Source organism: Serinus canaria, chromosome 2, assembly GCF_022539315.1.
Source record: "Serinus canaria isolate serCan28SL12 chromosome 2, serCan2020, whole genome shotgun sequence".
NCBI lineage: Eukaryota > Metazoa > Chordata > Aves > Passeriformes > Fringillidae > Serinus > Serinus canaria.
The window spans coordinates 75,148,813-75,169,413 of record NC_066315.1 but is presented as its reverse complement, the minus strand read 5'-3'; the positions used below and the strand labels follow the sequence as shown (position 1 = coordinate 75,169,413).

At 37.1% G+C, this 20,601-nt stretch overlaps 1 protein-coding gene across 2 annotated transcripts in view; it reads right to left on the bottom strand.

The window, feature by feature from the left end:
- CDH12 (cadherin 12) overlaps window positions 1–20,601 on the bottom strand; it is a 155,895-nt gene that overhangs the window by 40,425 nt on the left and 94,869 nt on the right. For both annotated transcript variants that reach the window (XM_009095120.4, XM_050970824.1), the window contains one exon: window positions 9,749–9,936. In XM_009095120.4, coding sequence (XP_009093368.1) covers window positions 9,749–9,936 — 188 coding nt within the window. The remainder of the gene's footprint in view (window positions 1–9,748; window positions 9,937–20,601) is intronic.

The window sequence follows — 20,601 nt, the reverse complement described above, 5'->3', positions numbered from 1 at the left end:
ATCTCTTGCAAATGAGCTGAGTGAAGGTTAGTCAGAGATTTGCATTTGCAACTCCCATGCACCAGCAATCAGCTGCCTCTAGTGGATCCAGCTCCTTAAATAGAAGATTTCCTGGGTTTTTTTAGCAGGAAAGGCTTTCAGAAGACCATGACAGTGATGAAGACGAGCCCAAATGAAAACTCTGATATATACTAATGAGTCAAACCAAACTTCAGGTATGACTTGGAATGTGAATTCTTACTTGATCTGAAACAAGCTTTTCCTGTAAAATGTCGATCTTAGCAGTGAACTGCTATTCATGCCATATGTTTGATCTGCATGTACTTTGCAAAATGCAGACTTTGGCTCTGTCTTATGATCCTAGGTGTAATTCATAAGGTCTTGCAGATGACACAGCAGCTTTTGTGTAGTTATGTGGGGTTTTGACAGAATGCACCCTGCAAAATAAGGTTGTTTTGATGTGGGTTTCTGTCAACGCATTTCAATTTAGTGCCTTTACTTCTAGAAAAGTAATTATCTCAAAACCCTCAATGTAGTCTTATTTAGTTGAAAAGATGCAGAAGCTTTATTTTCATTTTAAGGGTTTATCTGCACTGGCTTTCATCTTGTTTTTAACGTTTCTAACAAAGCCTATTCCCGATGTCTGGGTAACACTGTCACCTAGTGGTTTCTGCCTATAATTGTTAAGCTGGAAAATTGCTAAGGGGAATGAATAAAAAAAGAACAGGTTTACATGTGTATGAACAAGAATATTTCAATGTCTGTTATTTTTTCCCCGGTGTTTTCAGACAGTTGTCACAGCCAGGATAGATTTAAAATCTTCAATTTTCTGTCCTTATCACAACAGGACATAATTGGCCAGATGACTGACTGGTGTAAATTGAAATAGCTCCATTAAAATCCATTGAGTAACCTTGACTTGCCTTAGCTGAACAACTAATGATTATAAATCCTTATAAAAGACTTTGTCATTTCAGTAGACTAGATGCTCAGTCTTTTTTCTGTTTTGTTTTGGGTTTTTTTGGGGGGGGGCGGGGCTGAGGACTTAAAATTAGCTATATAAATATTAATGCCATAGAAATAATCAGACTTGAAAGTAATTCACTGCCAAGCACAACTATCCTCCTACAGACAAAATTACCAGAAAAGCCAGTATGTGCTGTACCTTTGTGTCTGGACTGACAGAAAGAAGAAGAAACTAAGCCTGAGAAGAAACAGACAAAATTAAGTCTGGTAGATCTCATGTCCCAGTGGTAAAACCCTAAGGTGTTGCCTTCACCAAAAATAGACATGTTGGTCCATTATCCAACACACACTGTATTTTCATTTTCTATACTATTCATCCACATTTGTTATCCATTTCCAAAATAATTTTACTCAAAAGAAAGGAAAAAAAAAAAAAACAAACCAAGACAACTCTTCTCCAGATATTTATATCAATTGGTAAAATGTTTTCAAAAACCATAATAAGAGGAGAAACATGAAGTTTAAGGACTTAGTCTGGAGAAGAAAAAGTCAGGGGTTAAACTAGAGATAAATGATTAAGACAAAGAAAGCAAGAAATCTCCCACAAAGGTAGGAATTCTGGGTAATACCTTGTATGTATCTTTCATACCACCAAAATCGCATTAAAAAATTTCAGATTGGCTCCTGTAATACATCAATATATTTGCAAAGAGATGTATTAATGGAAAGAGCCACAATTCATGCAGTCTTTGCAGGCTGTCTTTCACCTCATTACTCTTCAAGCACTTATACCAGATCATGGTGCATGGCCAGTCCCCAGTCACAACATTTCATGATGCAAGGGGACCAGAAAGCAGGAAGATTTCAGATGGTTCTGTCTATTGCTGTGCTCAGACTGGCATATTTCACTGCACAGGTACCCAGGAAGCAGGAAAACTGGCTGCATTACTTCTCTACCTCCAGCACTATGGGGAAATACGAAAGTATATTTTTGAAAACACTGTGATCCCAAGAAAGGATAATGTTTTTTTCCACTGTAGCCTCAGAGCAACTCATCCTCTGTTTCTGTCCTTCTATGGATCTGATGATAAATATAGTTGGAGGTTATGAGGCCAGTGTAAAGCACAGATGGCAGTCAAAACAAGAGACAGGCTGAAAGTGATGAGCCATCATGAGAGAAAGAAATCAGTGACAGACTCCCACAAAATAGCAGAAATTAGCCTTTAGCCTAAGTGAGGCTAAACTGCAACTTAAATGTATGGAGAGTTGGGAAATGTTGCAAGTGGCAAGCCTAAGACTTAATTTAAAATAGGAAAATATTTTATACAATGTATATGATGTAACAAGAGTGTGGTTTTATTGTCCTGTGTGTATGGGGACTGAAGCTACAATCTCCTGACCAGTTCTGGTTTTCTCATATTTGAACAGTTAGGTCACACAGATGGCAATGACAGTTTAAGATTTAGGTTTCATTCTGAATTGTCCAGACTCTGCCTGAAAACAGTAGAATTGAATGTCTGCATAGGTCTCAGGCAAAATCTCTTGGAGTTTTTGATTTTTGGCTTAAAATATGTTTAAATACCATTTTTTTATATTTTTAATTTTTAGTAGATATCACTAAAATATGTCAAGTTAGTGAGTGGTCCACACAATATTTTACCTGTTTTTGCTACTAAACAGAAAAAAAAAAAAACAAACATCAACAAACAAACAACAAAAAAATCATTGTGTTATGCTGTTATATATTAGCTGTCTGAGGGTGCTCAGCCCCATTTTCGTTTTGAATCTGGAATGGGGGTAAGGAAATAAACAGTAAAATGTTTGAATTGTACAAAAAACTCCAAACCAGCCCTGTAAGGTTCTTGAAATGTCTTTCAATTAAACAGATTTTAATGAAACTACTTCAGAGATTTTTCTAATAAGCAAGAGAAATATGTATTCCTTCTATAAAAGTAATTACATGCAGAAGGTAAATTTGAATAAGGCTTTTATTTTACAAAGTTTGTTGTTTTGCTTTGGTTTTTTAGCGTGAAGTAAACAGTATATTTGCTAATAGTAAGGTGATACCTTATTAACTGTGAACTATTAAATAGCTGGAGTATTTCTAATTGATATTCTAAGTACAACTGACAGAACAGATGTATTTGGCTCAACTTGACCTCATCTATTTTTTCCTATGTTAAGGTTACAAGCTGCTCTATATATTTGCCTAGTAAAGTGCTATCAGCATATACACACCTGTGCACAGCAAAGCCATTCTACAAATCCCCAAATCAAATACATACTGACAAATCACTTTATCTTGCAACTCTGTAAGTACTATGAATGGACTTAGTATGAATAGGACAAGGACAAAAACAGCTCTGTATTAGAAATAAACATATTTTGAAATATTGCTGGTTTCCACATTTAAGGCAGTAGTTAACAAATGCTGCTATGGTGGGAAAGAGAGAGTAATAATTAAAGACCAGAAAGAAAAAAAATTGGTCTGAAAGATATAATGAATTGTAATGATTCAAGCACAACAAGGGTGGAAGAAGAATTACCCGGTTAGCTTGTTCTGCTTCACAAAGAGGCAGGACTGGAAACTCCAGAAATTTCTGCGTTTTATCTACAGATATCCACACAAAAGAAATACTCTCTCACATAAGAGAGTATTGTTTCTGATAGAGGCTTTCACCTACAAGGATGGAAAAGCTATATCTTGGGATGAGATTTTAAGCCCCAGGACATATGGACAGTTATGGGTAGTAGGACTGGGTTGACAGGAAGGGCATAATAACTTAGGCTTGACTTCATACTAGCATTGTGCAATTGCAGAATCGCTCTGGGTCATATGTGCTGGTCTCAAAAGCTGGAAACACTTTCCCCTTCAAACTGGTTGAGCACCTACGCATTTTGTTAAATATCGGCATAAGACAATTTGCTGTGCATTGACACAATTTCTGTTTGAGCAGTTAAGTTTCACTAACTGGAGTTCTGCACTGCATTCTAAATAGCATAAGGAAATAAGTGGTGCTAATTACAAAGTGCCAATTACAAAGCAGGTTTGGTAAAGTAGGCTCTAGATCAACCAGAAGCATTCCTGAGTTAGATGAGATCTGTGGTGAGAATTTCAGGATTTGATGGCAAGTGGAAAAATATATGTCTGTTCTGTATCTGGAGAAGGGGAAAAGCTGATCAGTGTCAGGGGTTCAGTTGTTTGTTGCTCTTAAGAATCTCAGCCATTTCTGAAGGTGTCTTTTCCTGTTCCAGGGAAAACCAAACCAAACAGCTCTATCCACAAACTGCAAAGACTGAACTTTCCTCTTCCTTATTTTTCCTGTTGTTCTTTGTGATTGTAACTGCTCACAATTCACTTTCTGCCTGTACTGAAGGACTTAATTTCACCTGCTCTTCCCCCTCAAACTGCACAACCACTATTCCCACTCCCACAAACCCAAGAGTTATGATCACAGGCAGATAGTGCCTGTGCTCACACTTGCAGAGGAAATTCCCTGACTGTGGAGAAAGAATGCATGGGGTGGTATGCGATGAGAAGTATGTACAGTTTTGGTAGTAAAACAAGGAGTGGCTTTAACATAGGTTTCACTGGAAGACATTGGGAGTCTTCCTTATGCTCACTCTTGTGTGGAACAGGTGTTCTCAGACTGCTCTTACATTCCCAGAGCTACGTACATGGGCTGTCCCACGAGCAACACAACTGAACTTAGTCCACAGTCAAAGCACTATTCACCGACTGCATTAAAGGCTTCTAAAAAGCCTCCTGAGGTTAAAAGGAAGCACACACTATTAATAATTCCCTGCAGCTTCTCGTTCTATTCATTGTCCCCCAGTTTCTTCTATTTCATCATCACTAAAGTTATGGTTTCTCATTGTGTATTGTGGGATTTCTCATTACTGTTTCTCATTTTGCAGAGTGCTAGAATTTCTTGGCAACAGCTTTGTCATCTGATCAGTTAGTTTTAGTCATGGTGCACAACTTACAGAAAAAAAGATATGTTTGTCCCCTGAATTTCCCCTGAACCATGTGGAGAAGTTCACCCAGTATAGTGGAGCACTGTAGGATCACAACAGGTGGAGCTTAGAAACAGTTGTTTTCCAAGGTGTAATGAACACTGCACAAACTAGTAAAGTGATGTCTTCAAGCAGAACAAGTTCAGTGCCTGAACCCTACTCAGTTTCTGGATTAGCACATGCTGAGCTAATTAAAATCTTCTGCACAAAATGGGGATATTGTATAAACTCATCCTTGGTTTAATAAATTTAGTGACAACTTTTCAGAGAACATTGGAACCTTCTCTTTTCCTTTACTGTTTTTCCTGGTCATTAAAGATTTCAAAATCAGCCCCTTGCCTGGGACTGATGCATCTGAGGCCACTATACTCTGGCATGAAGGAGATGACACCTTCTGTTACTGTGTTTCCTGTAGCTTGCCTCCACTGTAGTTTGATGAAGATTCAGGTACAATAGAAGATGCTATTGAAATACCAAATGCAATAAACACTCTATTAAACAACACTAGAAAAGGGAAGAAATTATAATTCTATTCCTAACATAGCAATATTTCTGACTCTTTACAGAGAACTGTGTACATCACTACCCTTAAGCCAAGTTTATCTCCCCTTTTTTTGGGATATTATTTTCCTTTATTTTTTATTTTGAGAGGAAAAAACCCACAGAACTAATCACACAGTGGTGAAAGATGCATTTGGATTGTTTATTTAGCAGAATATAAGAAAAGCCATTTAATTTTTAATACCTGTAATTAGCACAAGACTAGTAGTAATCAGACTTTTATAGGATCATGGCACAAAAAAAAAAAAAAAAAAAAAAAAAAAAAAAAAAAAAAAAAAAGCAACCAAACCAACCAAACCAGATTATTTAAGATCTGCAACTTGTCCAGCTTGTCCAACCCATTTCCAATCAGAGAATGGGATCCCTGAAGCAGAGAATGGCCTTCTGTATCTGTCAACACACTTAAGGTGCTAAAATGAACAGTTAAGTGTGTGCAATTTTTTTCTCATCAAATGTATTTTCCAGCAAAAGTAAAAGTACTCCAGGAAGGCTTCGTTTTTTATCAATTTTGATATAAAAATCTCTGAATGTTTTTCTGCATAATAACAGACCAAAAAAATTGCATCTGTGAAGTGATGGACAGTTTCTAGCTGCAAGAAATTTTTCAGGGAAAATAAAAGCAAATTTTATTAATGGTTTTGAAGTGGCTCAGCACTGAATTACTGCAGCACTTACAGCACATGCTTACAGAATATGCTATAATGGAGAAGAAATTGTGAACATGTTTTCAAAGCATATAGCACTTTTTATTAGTGGCTTTCCCTGTTTATTATTTATAATTCTTAATTGAATGTGTCGGTCTTATTAAGTTATCCACTTTCATTTTTGAAAAGACTTAAATATTTGCATAATTTCACAAGGTCAAATCAGGTTGTGTCAATTTTATTTTTTGCTTAACCTCTCTAATTTTCTTTCTGCATGGCCTAATGACATCCTTAAACATTTTCTGAGTTGCCTGCCCATTTTTCCAAACATTATAAAACCTCTTTTTTCTCCTTAGTTTCTTTAAAAGCTCCCTGTCCAGACAGGTCAGTTGTTTGGTTTTTTTTTTTTTCCCTGCAGCTGTAACTTGTCCTGTAGCTCATGTTTTGACTCATAGGGATGGCCTCCTCCTGCACCTTCAAGATTTCTTTCTTGATGTATGTCTATCCTTCCTGTACCCCTTTGTTTTTACAGGATGTTTCTCAAGGTACTCTCTGATCAGCATCCTGAAGAGGAAGAAGTTTGCCTTCCAGAAGTCCAGTGTAGAGCTTTGTTTGTACCCTTTCTTCTTTCACTGAACATTGAAAACTCTATGATCACTGCACCCCAGACAGCCTCTGACCACCACATCTCCCACCAACCCTTCTCTATCTGTAAACCCAAGGGCTAGCAGAGCCCCACCCATGGCTGATTATCTTCCAACCTCCAGCTGCTTACATGTCACCGACATAGTTTATGAAAAATCCTTTACTTAGGAATTTTCCTCTCCTGAGAGCTGAGAGGCCTCAGGAACAAACTGTAAACAATTCTTATCTGCTGCTGTGGAATGCGACGGGAAGGTCTGTGATTGGCCCCGTCGGACTGTTTCCAGTTAGGGGCCTATCACAGGACACCTGTCCAGTGTCTTGGGCTGAGAAGACTTTTCGTTTACACATTCTTTTCTATTCTTAGGATAGCCTTTGTAGTGAAATCTCTAGCTTTATTCTTTTAGTATAGTTTTTATATCTTATATATCATATAATAATAAATCAAACCTTCTGATGCATGGAGTCAACTGTCTCGTCTCTTCCCTCATCCTGGGACCCCAGAGAACCATGTGACACTTACAGAATAATATATCCACCTCTTCATCCTGGCTGGGAGGTCTATAACAGATCCCCACCAGGATGTCTGCCTTGTTGGCTTTCCTCCCATTCCTTTCCCTTAGGCACTCAACCTCATCACCACTGACCTCAAACTCTATCTTGTCAAGAGATTCCCCAATGTACAGAACCACCCCCCTCCCTCCTTCCTCTCCCATCTCTTTGACAATCCATTGCAGCACTGCAGTCAGGCAGTCATCCCACCATGTTTCTGTGATGGTGACTACAGCCTAGCTTTCCTTCTGTTCCATGGCTTCCAGCTTCTCTTGTCTGTTCCCCGTGCAACATTAGCGTACATGCACTTCAGCTGGGCTGATTTCACCCTCTACTCTGGCTTACCACCCTTGGGCTTATCTCTGAAGAGCCTGGTTTGATCCCCTTTCCCCTTCAAACCTAGTTTATAGGCCTCTCAATCAGCCAACTCATAGACTAAAATCTTTTTGCCCTTGTTAGATAGATGGAGCCCATCTGACTCTGGCAGGACTGGTGCTGTAAAAGTTACCCCATGATCAAAAAACTCAAAATTGTGCTGATGGCACCAGCCCTTAAACCCCTTATTGTTAGCATGAGTTTTCCTGTTCCTTTCATCATTCATCTCTGCTACTGAAGGAACTGAGCAGAGCACAGCCTGCACTCCTGTTTCATCAACCAATCGACCCAGAGCCTTGAAGTTCCTTTTTAATTACCCTGGCACCCTTCTTATCACCACTACCAACCTGGACAACCAGCAGTGGCTAATAAATAAAATTAACCACAAGGATGGAAAATTCAATTGTTGTGTATTAAAAAAAAAAAAAAAAAAAAAAAAAAAAAAAAAAAAAAAAAAAAAAAAAAAGAAGCCCAGAGGATGCCAGGACTAATGCAAGGAGAACTGAATTCTATCAAAACCTGTTCTTGGTGATAAAATATTAATTTTTTTATGGTTCCTCCTTACTGCATTTTCCAACTGGCAGTGCATATGGAGGGGTATGCAGCTGCTCAGCCTGACAGCTCCAGATGGACCCATTTTTGAGTCATCTGCATGGAGGGAAAAAGGTGACCAGAAGGGTTTTTAAATTGAAACAAAGTCTACAAATTCCCATTAGGAGGAAACAGAACACTCAAACCTTTAGCCAGAAAAGAAGGGGGGGTGTTAAGAGGTCAAAGAGTTTGTGTCTCATTGACAAATTACTTCCTGTGAGTATAGTGGCTTCCATTTTATGTCATTAAAACTAGCAGAAGAATCAGTGACTTGACATCATCTTATTCTTTAATGCACCCATGGATAATTTACTATTTCCCAGGTCAGGAGGTTGAAGCCGTGACTTCCATTATTAGAATGGAAATAATGCAAGTATAGATCAATGGTCAGAGCCAAGGAAAGATAAGCACCAGCATTCTAAATTTTCTTAGAATTAAAGCTTCACTTTTCCTAAAGCTTATCTTAATATACATGTCCAGAACTCTCCTCCCCAGACCTCTATGAAGTGTTCAGCTAATAATTTGGTTTTTTACAAAATTTACACCTTCAAGCCTAACCTGTCTATAAAACAGAACTGTGCCTTCTGAAATGACTTGTGGTTCAGATTTCTTTCTACCAAACAAGTCGATCACTGGTGTATATGTAAGTGCCTGGCCTCAGAAAATAATAACTGGCTAGAACGTGAAACTGCCTGTGTCGATTTCTCCTGCTCAGTGCTTTAATCACTAAATTCTAAATGAAAAGTGCCCTTTCCATCTTTGAAATTCATGAATTCAGTAAGCATGAACTTATTCTAGTGTACTAAAGCAACATCAGTGACTGAGATGTAATGTGTTTTCCTGCATGAGTATCTTATAACCAGCTGCTTGGAACACTATCACAAGTTTGGAAGAAGGACATGACTATGTGCCATTTGGGATTCTTCTACCCTGAATAAAAACTATGTTCACCTTAGTACTTTCCAATAGTCATCAAAATAGCAAACACAAAGTCAAACTTTTCAAAATAAAATAGTTATAAGTAAAAAATTATTACATTTTATCTAACATAAAATACAACTCTTTCATTCCATGCTCTGAACTAAAATGTTTTTTGCATGATTTTAGGTAGAAAACTTCCCAAACAAAAGAAATTGTACTTTCTAGACAGAGATTGGAATTACTTGCTTCACCATGATATTATTTATGAAACATCACACCTAATTGTATGTGAAATGAAAGACTAAACTGCAATGCCTTTTAAAATTAAAATCACAACCATGGATTCAAATAAAGATATGAACTACTCATGTAACACTACTACTGTGAGCTACTTACGATGTAAAATTCCAAAACCTTTCAATCCCTCACCTGGTTTACCTCTTGAGTCATAGGCACATCCACCCATTGGTGCCACATACCTTTTTCAATTTAATGATTCCTTCCTGGGTGTACTCATCTGTCGTGATGTCAAACAAGTTTCCTCCATCTCCTGGAACTATGTTGTACTCAATTTCTGCATTTTTCCCAAAATCAGGGTCCACAGCTCTGATCCGTCCAATAGCAGAACCAACGTGAGAGGTCTCAGGTACTTTTAAGTGGAAGATACCTATGAGAAAGTGGTAGACAGTCATTCTTGGGATGTCCTGCTAATTAAAACAGGTATTTCTGATTAAAATCATGGAGCCTGGGCAAAATAAAAAGACCAAAATAATCTAATTAAAGTTAGGAGATGAAAACAATTTGAAAAATATATTCCTGTTTTATCTACTGACTTCCCCTAGATTCTAGATTTTGTCCATTGCAACTGTAAAGGCATTAGCATTTATATCTCTTGAGATCTTTATCTATATTTCTATTTTTAATTTTTCACATGTGATTGACTCTCTTGAATTAAATTGTACTTATAGACAGTAATACATATAGATAGTACATGTTTTTAAACACTTTCCTCCTTCTGTTTGTTTTTTTTGTTTGTTTTTAATTTTGTTTTGCTTTTATTTGTTTGTTTTTTGGATTTTTGTTTTGTTTTGTGGTTTTTTTGGTTTTTTTTTTAGAAAATGTATTTATTACTTTCACATTAATTGAAAGGAAGAATTCAGTGGAAAAACTTTTCACCCATTTTTTTTTTAATACAGTACTAAAAATAAATTTACAACGCCTTTTGGAAGATATAGAATATTGTTCATGCATGAACCACAAGAGGGTACTCTTACTATAATTTCAGAGCGAAACAGTTTTTAGCTTAGAACACTTTTGCTTTGAGATTATTTACTACAAGCTGTAGTAAAAAATAAAAGAATTAAAACCACCAAAAAAAATTGCACACTTTTAAAATAAATATTGCTGCTGACATGCAAGGAGAAAATGGTTTCATTCAGCTGAACAACCATATTGGAAAATGCTAGACACAATAGAGCTAAATGTAAAAGTCCAAAGTGCTTTGAGGCAGCCTTGATTTTAGCAACAGCAGTAGCAGCAGGCCTGGGCTAGTAACATGGTGCCCTGACTGATTTCACTGCTCCTGAAGTGTCCTTATTCCCTGTTTAGCTGCACCTCTTGCTGGAGCCTGTGAGAGAAAACTGCTCATTACGAAAATTTAAAAAGGTTTATTAAACCTTAACAAAACTACAACAAAGGACTACATCAGGAAAAAGCTGCAGTGCTGGGAACTGCCCCTCCTGCCTACCACGTGGCTGGTTCGTCTCCGAGATGGATGCTCAGTCTTTCATACCCTTTGGGGTTGTGTCAGCCAACCCTGGCCCTTCCCAAAGTCTGTCAGTCAGCTCTTTGCCATTTATCAGTGGAGACTGCTTTCTTGTAGCTTGATTGGAGGTCAGGTGTTGCCATGCTGCACCCCCTAAGCACCAAGCTTTTCCATTCCCAACTGCCCCAGGTAAGGGACACGTGTGCACGCCTTCTTTTTACCTGTCCTAGACAACTTGTCTGTCTGATGGTAACAATATAGGGGGGAAAATGGAACTATGGGGAGAACAGAGGACATCTAAACTCCAATAACATAAATATACAGCACTAAAGCTTTTATTAATATTCACACAGAGTTATCTTTTAATTGCGAGAGCCAATAATCTCATTCTCCATCTATAACAAGTTGTTTTCCTCACCTGCCAGTGAGCACCTCCATGATCAGGGATTACAGTGAGCAGGCAGAGCTCGCCTTTCTTCACGTAGCAGTCTCTGCATTCAAAGCTGCCAGCAACTTTTGGAGCTGGTTTTGAGCCCAAGATGTTTGATTCACTTCATCCTGCCTCTCAACAAAGCTAGCCCCATCATTTTATTTCCCTCAGTCCATTCTGTTTTCCTGGGTCAATGCTCCATAGCTCTCACAGAGCAGCCCCCTCTGAAGACATCGGCAGTGGCCGGCTCAGTTCTGCTACTTGTGACGTGTGGGAGGAAATTTGAATCTTTTTTCAACAGCATAGGAAGACAGGCACCTGTGACTCTTGGGAGGCACATTAGGGGGATGTCTCAGAGATTTCTGCCCAGCAGTGGTTTAGCCACACATCACAAAATGGAGCTCTGAAAAAGCTGTATATTATGTAACAGCAGGATTGATGAGTTTCACATTCAGCCACTGAATTAAACAGCAGACAATGTTCCCTGTCGTTATCTCCTTACAATGCAGGCTGTGTCAGCTTTTCAGCTTTGCAATATTTGCAGGTGAGGAACAAAATGACATTAGCACTGCTGGATTAGGAGCAGGCTTACTCTTTTGTGAGCTGGTCATTTGAGCTATGGTACCTCTACAATTGTCTGTATGATTGCCTCTGAAAAAATCTCTTCTGTTTACTTCCCCTCTCTGGCCAAGAGTATGCAAAGTATACCATAAGGCAAAATTTGCCTTTTTTCTTGGAGAAAATCCCCATAAGTAAAGTCAGCTTGTGCCAGCATTTACTTGTGGACATAACAGTGTATAGGTTTGCATTACCCATTGACTGAGCTGCGAAATACTGAGTAATTATCATTTCACTACTTTTCTTTCCAAGGGAGCATACTAAAGGATACTGTACTTCTTAGTGTTTTTCTAACAGCAGGAAAGGATTATTATGGCACAGAAAGGTGTCATGACAAGATAGTCTCAGCTGTTTGTTAGATATATTTCATTGACTCTGACTAAAGAATAAAATTTTTACATGGTTTTCATGATACAATCAAAAATCCTCCTATTGTTTAAAGTCATTTACAAATACGTGTATTAGTGGGTCTCTGCTATGCAAATTATGAAGAAAAGAGACCAAAAAGGCCTTTATCTATGCTTGAATTTTATATTAAGTTTCCACAACAGAGTTCAGGGTTTTTACAGGCACTTATATCAGATAACAGAAATCATTGCTGCAGCCATTGTTGTTTACATCCACAATATTAGTGAAAATGAAATGTAAGCGCATATGATCATAGATTTTTTTCCATCTTTGACAACTTGATCTATTTTTAGTGGTCTGAAGATCACTCAGATTCATTAAAACAAACATCTCCCTATAAAATATTGCACCTGGCTGAAAAGCATATGGGACTTAGATGGAGTCAAAGAAAGACTAAATTGCTAATTTCTCATTGTTTAAGTTTTTATCAGTTATTTTTAGTGACTTGTCATATTTCATCATTCCCAGAAATTCCACAGCAACAAAGATAGGGTCATCCAGAACTAATTTGAAACTCCGAAGCAGTCTTCAACCTTGGAAGAGTGATATTTCTGAAGATGTAGTATGTAATTACAGTGCCATTGTTCTCCTGTGATGTTATCTTCACAGCACATGGAAGCTGTTAACTGTTCTACTGTGACAACTTACTTTCAGAATAAAATAAATGAAAACAAATCATGTGTATTTCTGCCAGCTTGCAGAAAAACTTCAAGGGAATATAATATTTGCCATGAAACCCTCATTCCCTTCCTATCCACCCTCAAATAATGGAATCCTAGAATCACAACATATGTTGAGCTGGAAGGGACCCAACAGGAGCACTGACTGCAATTCCTGACCCTGCACAGGACTCCCTGAGAACCACACCATGTGCTTGAGAGTGCTGTCCAAATGATTCTTGAACTCAGAAAGGCTCAGTCTTTGCAGGGAGGACATTTGAAATGATCAATATATGCCATACATCAAATGAGATAGAAAGACAGTTTTGTAGATTTTTATTTTTCTGTTTCACACAGACATTACTTCTTGCTGTGGACTTGCTGTGACAGTTTAGCATTATTCATTTTTTATTGTCCTTTTGCCTGTATACTCTACTAGCTCCATTTGCTATAGAGATATATTGAAACAGGCCTGAGTAATAGCCTTTTACTCCCAAAGGTCCTGAAAACCTTGTTCTCTCCAGCTTCCAGGAATGATGGAACAAGCACTTCAGACAAACTTACACGGCAGCTGGTTACACTGCTCAAACAGTTCTGTCAAATTTTGTTGATGTGACTTCTCTGCCAACAAAAAAATCTTTTGATTTTGACAGGAGTTTGCTCCTGTCTTTTGAGATGTACCAAAGGAGAAAGCCCTGACTTTCTTCATACTGCAGTACAAAACAGGACTCTGAAATTAATTCCCCACTTTGATGATTTTAGTCACATATATTGCATGCAAGTCAGGATATTTTCATTTATAGGAAATCTGGTAGCAATAAATATTGTTTTATTGCTTGGTTAGGAATTTTTCTTTCATGTTGAGTGGCATCAGTGAGGATGATAAAAATAAAAGAGTGATGATACTGTTGAAGCTTTTAAGTTGAAATAAATGACAGGGCTAATTGCTTAGTCCCAGAATCATTCAGGAAAATGAAGAAGAGGTTAGCTAAAAATTCATACACTCTGCCTCTGAGTTTCTAAAACAAAGATGGTTCCAAAGCACACAGTGGGAAGAAATCAGAGCTGAGTAAGTGACAGGTAATCAGTCATATTGACTGAAATGCAGCACACATTTACAGTTCCTCTGATGTGATTAGATTAGTGTTCGTTTTTAAGGCTCAAAAGCTGTTCTGAGGTTTGATTTTTACTTACGAAGATGTTAGGGGCTTTTTTTGTTTGTTTTTTTTTACTTGAAAAGAGGGGTTTTTTGTTGTTGTTTCTCTACACTTGAAGTTTACACCACCATTTACCAGAAAGCTTTTCAGGTCTGATAGGAATAGCACATGAAAACCATCATTTCTTCTTATCAGCAAAGCAACCATTAAGAAATAACCCAGGTTAGCATCCAAGGACTTAAGCTAAATGCATAATGACCTTCAATTAAACAGCTGTAAATGCTATTTGAACATTTTTTTTTTTTTCTAATCTGTCACCATAGTCATACTGTGCAAGATTATCCTCTCCTGATTTTTCTTTGTTGTACTTTTTTCAGCTTTCTGGCACTTGCAAAAGTATTGCATTGCAGTGGAACACAATAGCATGATTCTTAAAGGCAAAACCACTGAAATAAAATAATTTCTCTCTTTCTTCTTAATCTTTAATGTTTCTTCAGGAGAAAAACAAATAAAACACCAAAACAAATAAAATAAAAACAAACAAAACCCAACCAAACAACAACTAAAGAAACAAACAATAAACAAAGAAAAAACAAAACCCCATAACAACAACAACAACAACAAAAACAAACAGGCAACAAACCCCAAGCTTACCAGACAGTGTATTGTTATATTATTTTTAAATTATATTGTCAAGGCATTTTAATTTTTATCCTGATCCTGGTTGCAAAGATAGTGCTTTATGTCTGTTTAGGAAGAATCATAAAGCAACAGTTCATATTTTCTCACTGGTGTTTTAACTACAGGATAATAGGCAAAGGAAAGTATAATGTAAATATATAAGCATACACTCAATATATTAACCCTGCTACATCAGCTACAGCTGTTAATTCTAATAAATAGCAGCATCTGATGCATATGCTCCTAAAACTAGGGAGATGTTATTTAGCACAGCAGCGAGATGCATTCATTCCTTTTCTGGATGTGGCTCTGTGCCCTGCAGAGGGGCTGGAACATTGTGTGGGGAAAAAAGCCACACTGTGTCGCCATGTGTCTGATGCAGGTCATGCATGATCTGGGATGGGCTTGTAAAACTTCAGTTATGGGAAGGATCCTTCCAGTCTTTAATCCACTTCTCTGAGTAAGGGTTTACAGCCTCATTAGATATAGCATAACCATGCTTAAAAATTTCTGTGGATTCCAAAGTCCACACCAAGAAAAATGCATCTTCCCATGCTGCAGAGATTATGGATGTTCAAGGGTCACCAGTACTTCAAGGGAAAATGAGCAAAAACAAAAACCATTTTGAGTTTGATCCTACCCTAGTTTAGGATAATCCTACCCTAGTTTAGGATAATGGACCTTCCCCAGAGCTGACAGCTCCTGAGCCAGCTCTATCTGGCTCCTGAGCCAACCCTCTATCACCCTCTGAGAGGAGTTAGCAGCCTGTGTTTTCTGAAGCCATCCTCCTTTCACCTTCCTGAAGGAAAAATTATGTTCATTATACCGGTGTAATTTTTGTATACTGAAATATTCAGTATAATAATTTGCTTTTTTTTTCCCTACTGATAAGATGTTATTGTCATATAGCTTTCTAAAAATAGACCTACACACTTCAGAGAATAATTCCACAGACATGAAAATGCCCCTTGTTGGAGCAACGGTTCAGGAAATGGGAAATGCCAGTTCATTTTTATTTTCTCAAGATAGTCAAGCCCACAGCTTTTGCCTTCAAAGTGTGCTGGTTGTTGCATAAAGAATACTTCTTGCAACAGAGAGTACTCTGTTTAACAACGTAATGTAGAAATAATTATAGAAGCAGCTGTTTTGAGCCAAGCACATTTAGATCTGTGTCCTAATACTGAGGCAAGGTTAACTTAATCTTCTTTGAAGATTTTAAACCATATTGGTATGGTAGCATAGTTTTACCGAGAGGGGAAGAAAATACTAGGTTCTGTACATTCCTCAAGTTCATAAAGAAGAGTTTGTTCTAGACAATATGGAGTTTCCATGTTACAACAGGCTGAAGAGAACTAATCAAGCTCCTGAGAAAGTGCTTTAATCCTGATGCAATTGTTGTATAGGAAAGATGCCACCTTTATCACTTCCTCTTTTTGCGAAAAATTTAACTTTGCCAATGCATTCACATGCTTGTGTGGCTTTCTCTAACTCTGAAGGCTTACGAGGAAAACCAGTTCCACATGATCAGTTTCATTATGTATCATAACCAATGAGGAATTGTTCTGCTAATATCCAGTCTACTAACTAGAAATTTCTACCAATCAAAATAATCCAATAAGAGAAACAATTTTTGGGGTTTATAATCTAAAAGCTCAAATCAATTATTTTGTATGTAAATTTTATAGTGGTTATAAGGAATTATCAAGGTGTATCATGTCTTATAGAAAGAAACAAGTTTTCAGGAGAAGATGTCTTTCCTTTTTCAGAATCCCAGGCAGCATGTAATTGGCATTTATCAGGTAGGCTGGCTGGTAATATTCCGGTTATCACACCGTCACCATGAAGTAAATCAATACGCTTGTTCCCTCTATAAAATTTAAATTGAAAGGTACATGGGAAACATTAACATGATAAAAAGTACATTTTCAAGGATGGGACATAGAGTTTGTAATGATCTGCTTAACATCCCTGCTTCTTAAATAGCTTTCTGGAGCCTTTTCATATTGTCTTTATCACTCTTGCACAAGATATAATAACACAACTTTTACTACAATTCATTCACTCTTAAGAATATGGTCAAACCATTTACTTTAAGATCTAAGCCAGGTGCTCTAAATCATCTGTATTGGAAGAATAATTTCTCTCTCCATTGACTAAGGAAATTAGGTTCCTATTCTTAAGTCCTCCAAGTCAAACCTCAGTTGTATACCTAAAATTACCTAAACAAAGCATGCTCAACATCTGTATTACTCAAAAAATTCCTTGTGAAGACTTGATTTTTGCATACTCATTAGGTACATTTTATGCAATTTTTTTCCCTGAACTCCATATTACTTTTCTTCCCTATAAGGGCACAACATGAGGCCAAAAATTATTACTTCTGAAGACGAAATTGTGAAATCATCAAGCACATGTTAATGATAGTTTCCTATACTTTGTTTCAAGTTTTGGTTTACTCTCTGCAGTTTCCTTAATTGCTTGTGATTTAGTGTGGGATGTAGATAGGAAAATATTGATATAATGGGATAGCCATTGCATATTTTGCATTTCTCTTCTCTTATACTTTTATAGCAAGTACATTCAGCTTATCACAAGCGATGATTATGTTTTGCAATTTAAGTTTTATAAGTAATCTCTCCCTATAAATACTGCTCATTTTGCAATAAAATGTAAAAGTTGTGAGTGCTTAATTACAGGTCTTTCTCTTGTAAGCACTAGACAGTCACATTTACACAAATTCAACAAATTTTCCATAGAAGCCACCAAGAATAAAGTAATTGTCATGAATTCAAGACAAAACTTAAGAAATATACTCTAGAATATTTCTGTTAATTTCTTTTTATTTTTATAGCTTTCTCTCTGCAAATATACTGAAGACATAGTTTGAATTCACAGAAGACAGTTACATACTTCTTGGTATCTTCAGCTCAGCTCCTACTACTGTCGTGAGGACCATGTGGGTGGTTGCAAGCACTTGGGCATCCCAATTAATGCTTTCAGAAGGAGTGGAGCACTGCTGAAAATCTGCATACAACAGCAGTTCTTAGATATTTTTGAAAATCCTGAGCCTAAACTATTGTGATTATAATTAGATAATTACATATGGTCTGTTTCACTTGATGTTGCCCTGTAGTCTCTAAATTCTCAGAAAGTAAGCTCACCACGGTTAGAGGCAGAAAGGATATGCTGATTTCTTACTTAGATGGAAGACCTCAGGGAAAAAGGCAGATGCTGCCAGAACCGATAGTGACACAGCAAGTGGAACTGTTGTCAGTGAGTCACTTTGGAACCAATTCTCAGAGCATTGCAAGGCAACCCCATGCTGTTAAATCTGTACCCTCAGCTACTTTTCCATATCAGAGTAGGCGGAGATGCATGGGGCTTTTAAGACATACCAAGGTTACTGAGAATAATTTCATGCATCCAATCTAAATACTCTCTGTGTTTTGAATGAATAATTTCTCCATCACTCCCCACAGAAAACACATTGTAGTGGAATGAATGACATGATTCCTGCCAAAGGTTGTTGAATTTCTATGAACTGTATTTATTTGTACCTTCTCTACATAAGGTAGCAGTTGTAAAATACCATTATTAATGATTATAATCTACTATGATGATAATTATAGTGTTTAAAACAAATTTACCTAATCTTTCCATAAATGATCAATTACTACTTAGAGATGATGATAGGAGGGAAATGAATTAATAACAGACTGTTATGACAAATAGATAATATTTAACTTCTAATCACTATTGTGCTCATTTGTATTTCTTGAACTATTGTTTACACTGCAATCAGACCATTGTATTTCAGCCAGTGAGAAATTACCTATATTTTTCATTGGTTATGGAGTAGTTTAAAGAAATAGCTATATTTGGGCTTATGTTCTGCTTTGCAGCTAAGGGTTCAGTCTCTCTTAGTTTAGACCTTTAAACAGGTTTTTTGTTTCATTCAATGCATACTCCAAACAGTCCTCAGATAACCTTTGCTACTTATGCATTCTTGAGAAAGTTAAAAAACAATATAAGTGCTGCAGACAAAGAATTTGCTAAACACTTAGTGTTTTGAGAATCTGTGGTAATTGAAATGTCTCCCCCTCCAGTTTATTTCTCAGTTTTCTTCCAATTAGTATGCTTTGGTTGGGAATTCAGTTGTTCAGTCTGAATAAAATGATTCACTCTTCAAGATGCTTTATGATTAAGAACATGCAACAGTGACAGCTACAAAAAAGAGAAGAAGTTTCCAGGGAAATTTTACTAAGGTTAAATGCACCTTGGGGGGAAAATCAGCTCTTACTAAAAGTGCATGGAGAATGCTGATATGGAAAGGAAAAAGAAAAAATTAAGAAAAAGTTGGTATAAGTGTAAATAGAAATTTTTATAGAGGTTGAAGTTTAACTCTTTTATGTTGGATACACACAAATAATGATAGAAGGCTACTTAACTGTGGGGTACTGCGACCCAAAGAGGGCTGCATGGCCTGGATTTCAAAGTATAGGCTCAAACCAGTTATAAATATACAAAGAAATTTTATGTACCAGCCATTTTCTGTGGCCCAGAAGCCAGCCAATGTAAATGGCCTAATTCCATGTTATTAAATTCTTTTGCCCACACCAAAATAGGTCAATTTCATGGAAAGTGACTGCAGAAAATAGTTCCTGACCTGTACTAATTTCTCCAAATGCCCTGAATTTATCTGAGAAAGCTCTACTTGGTGTTGGTCAAAACTGTGCTCTGGACTGTTCTAAGACTAACAGTACAGAAAATGTAAAACTTCAGGAAACTTCCCAGATATTCTCATGTCTTCCTTTAATTTGAAAACCAAAATGTAATAAGCCACTGTATATTTTCTTTTAGTCTATGTAAAAACGCCCACAATTTCACTGATTAAATGGTAAAATACAGAAGCTTTTTTATGACTATCTGTCAAATATGTAAGTCAAGTGAGTGAAATAGAAACAGCAGGCAAGGGTCACTGATTTGTGTGACAGGGTAGTGGCCTAAAAACATAAGATGAAGATATAAAGAGTTTATCTGGGATGGTGAAGACTCATAATTTCAGTACAGCAAACTATGGAGAAATGCAGAGCTGGGGGTGACTCAGCAAAGTAGAAATTCTTTTTGCAGTGCTACTATTGGGAAAGAGAAAAAAAAAAACTTACTCGAGGAGTTGAAGGAGGAGATGGCCACAGTCTAGTTATATGATGAACATGAGCTCAAGGATAAATATGGGTCTCTCACACAGTAGAGTGGAGACAAGAGTGTATGTTGAAAATAAGGATATATAGGATAAGGAGGAAAGAGAGGCCAAAGGAGGATGAAACAGGTGAGAAACAAATGCAAATAGTACAGAGGTGTGAGACTTGGAAGGAACCTGGAATAAAGAGGAACTGCCTTTGGTTCTCCGTTGATTCCTGTAAGAGCCCTATGCAAGCACTGGTCAGATGGTATTTATTATTGTACTGATCTGACTGTAGTTTTACTGATGCTGAAGCAGTAGTGAGTCAAAGGTATTGCAATCCAAAATAGGTGCTGTTTTCATGACTGGCTTGCAATTGCATAAGCCTTTGTATTCATATTTTCCATCACTGTTTGGAGTGGTTGCTTAAAG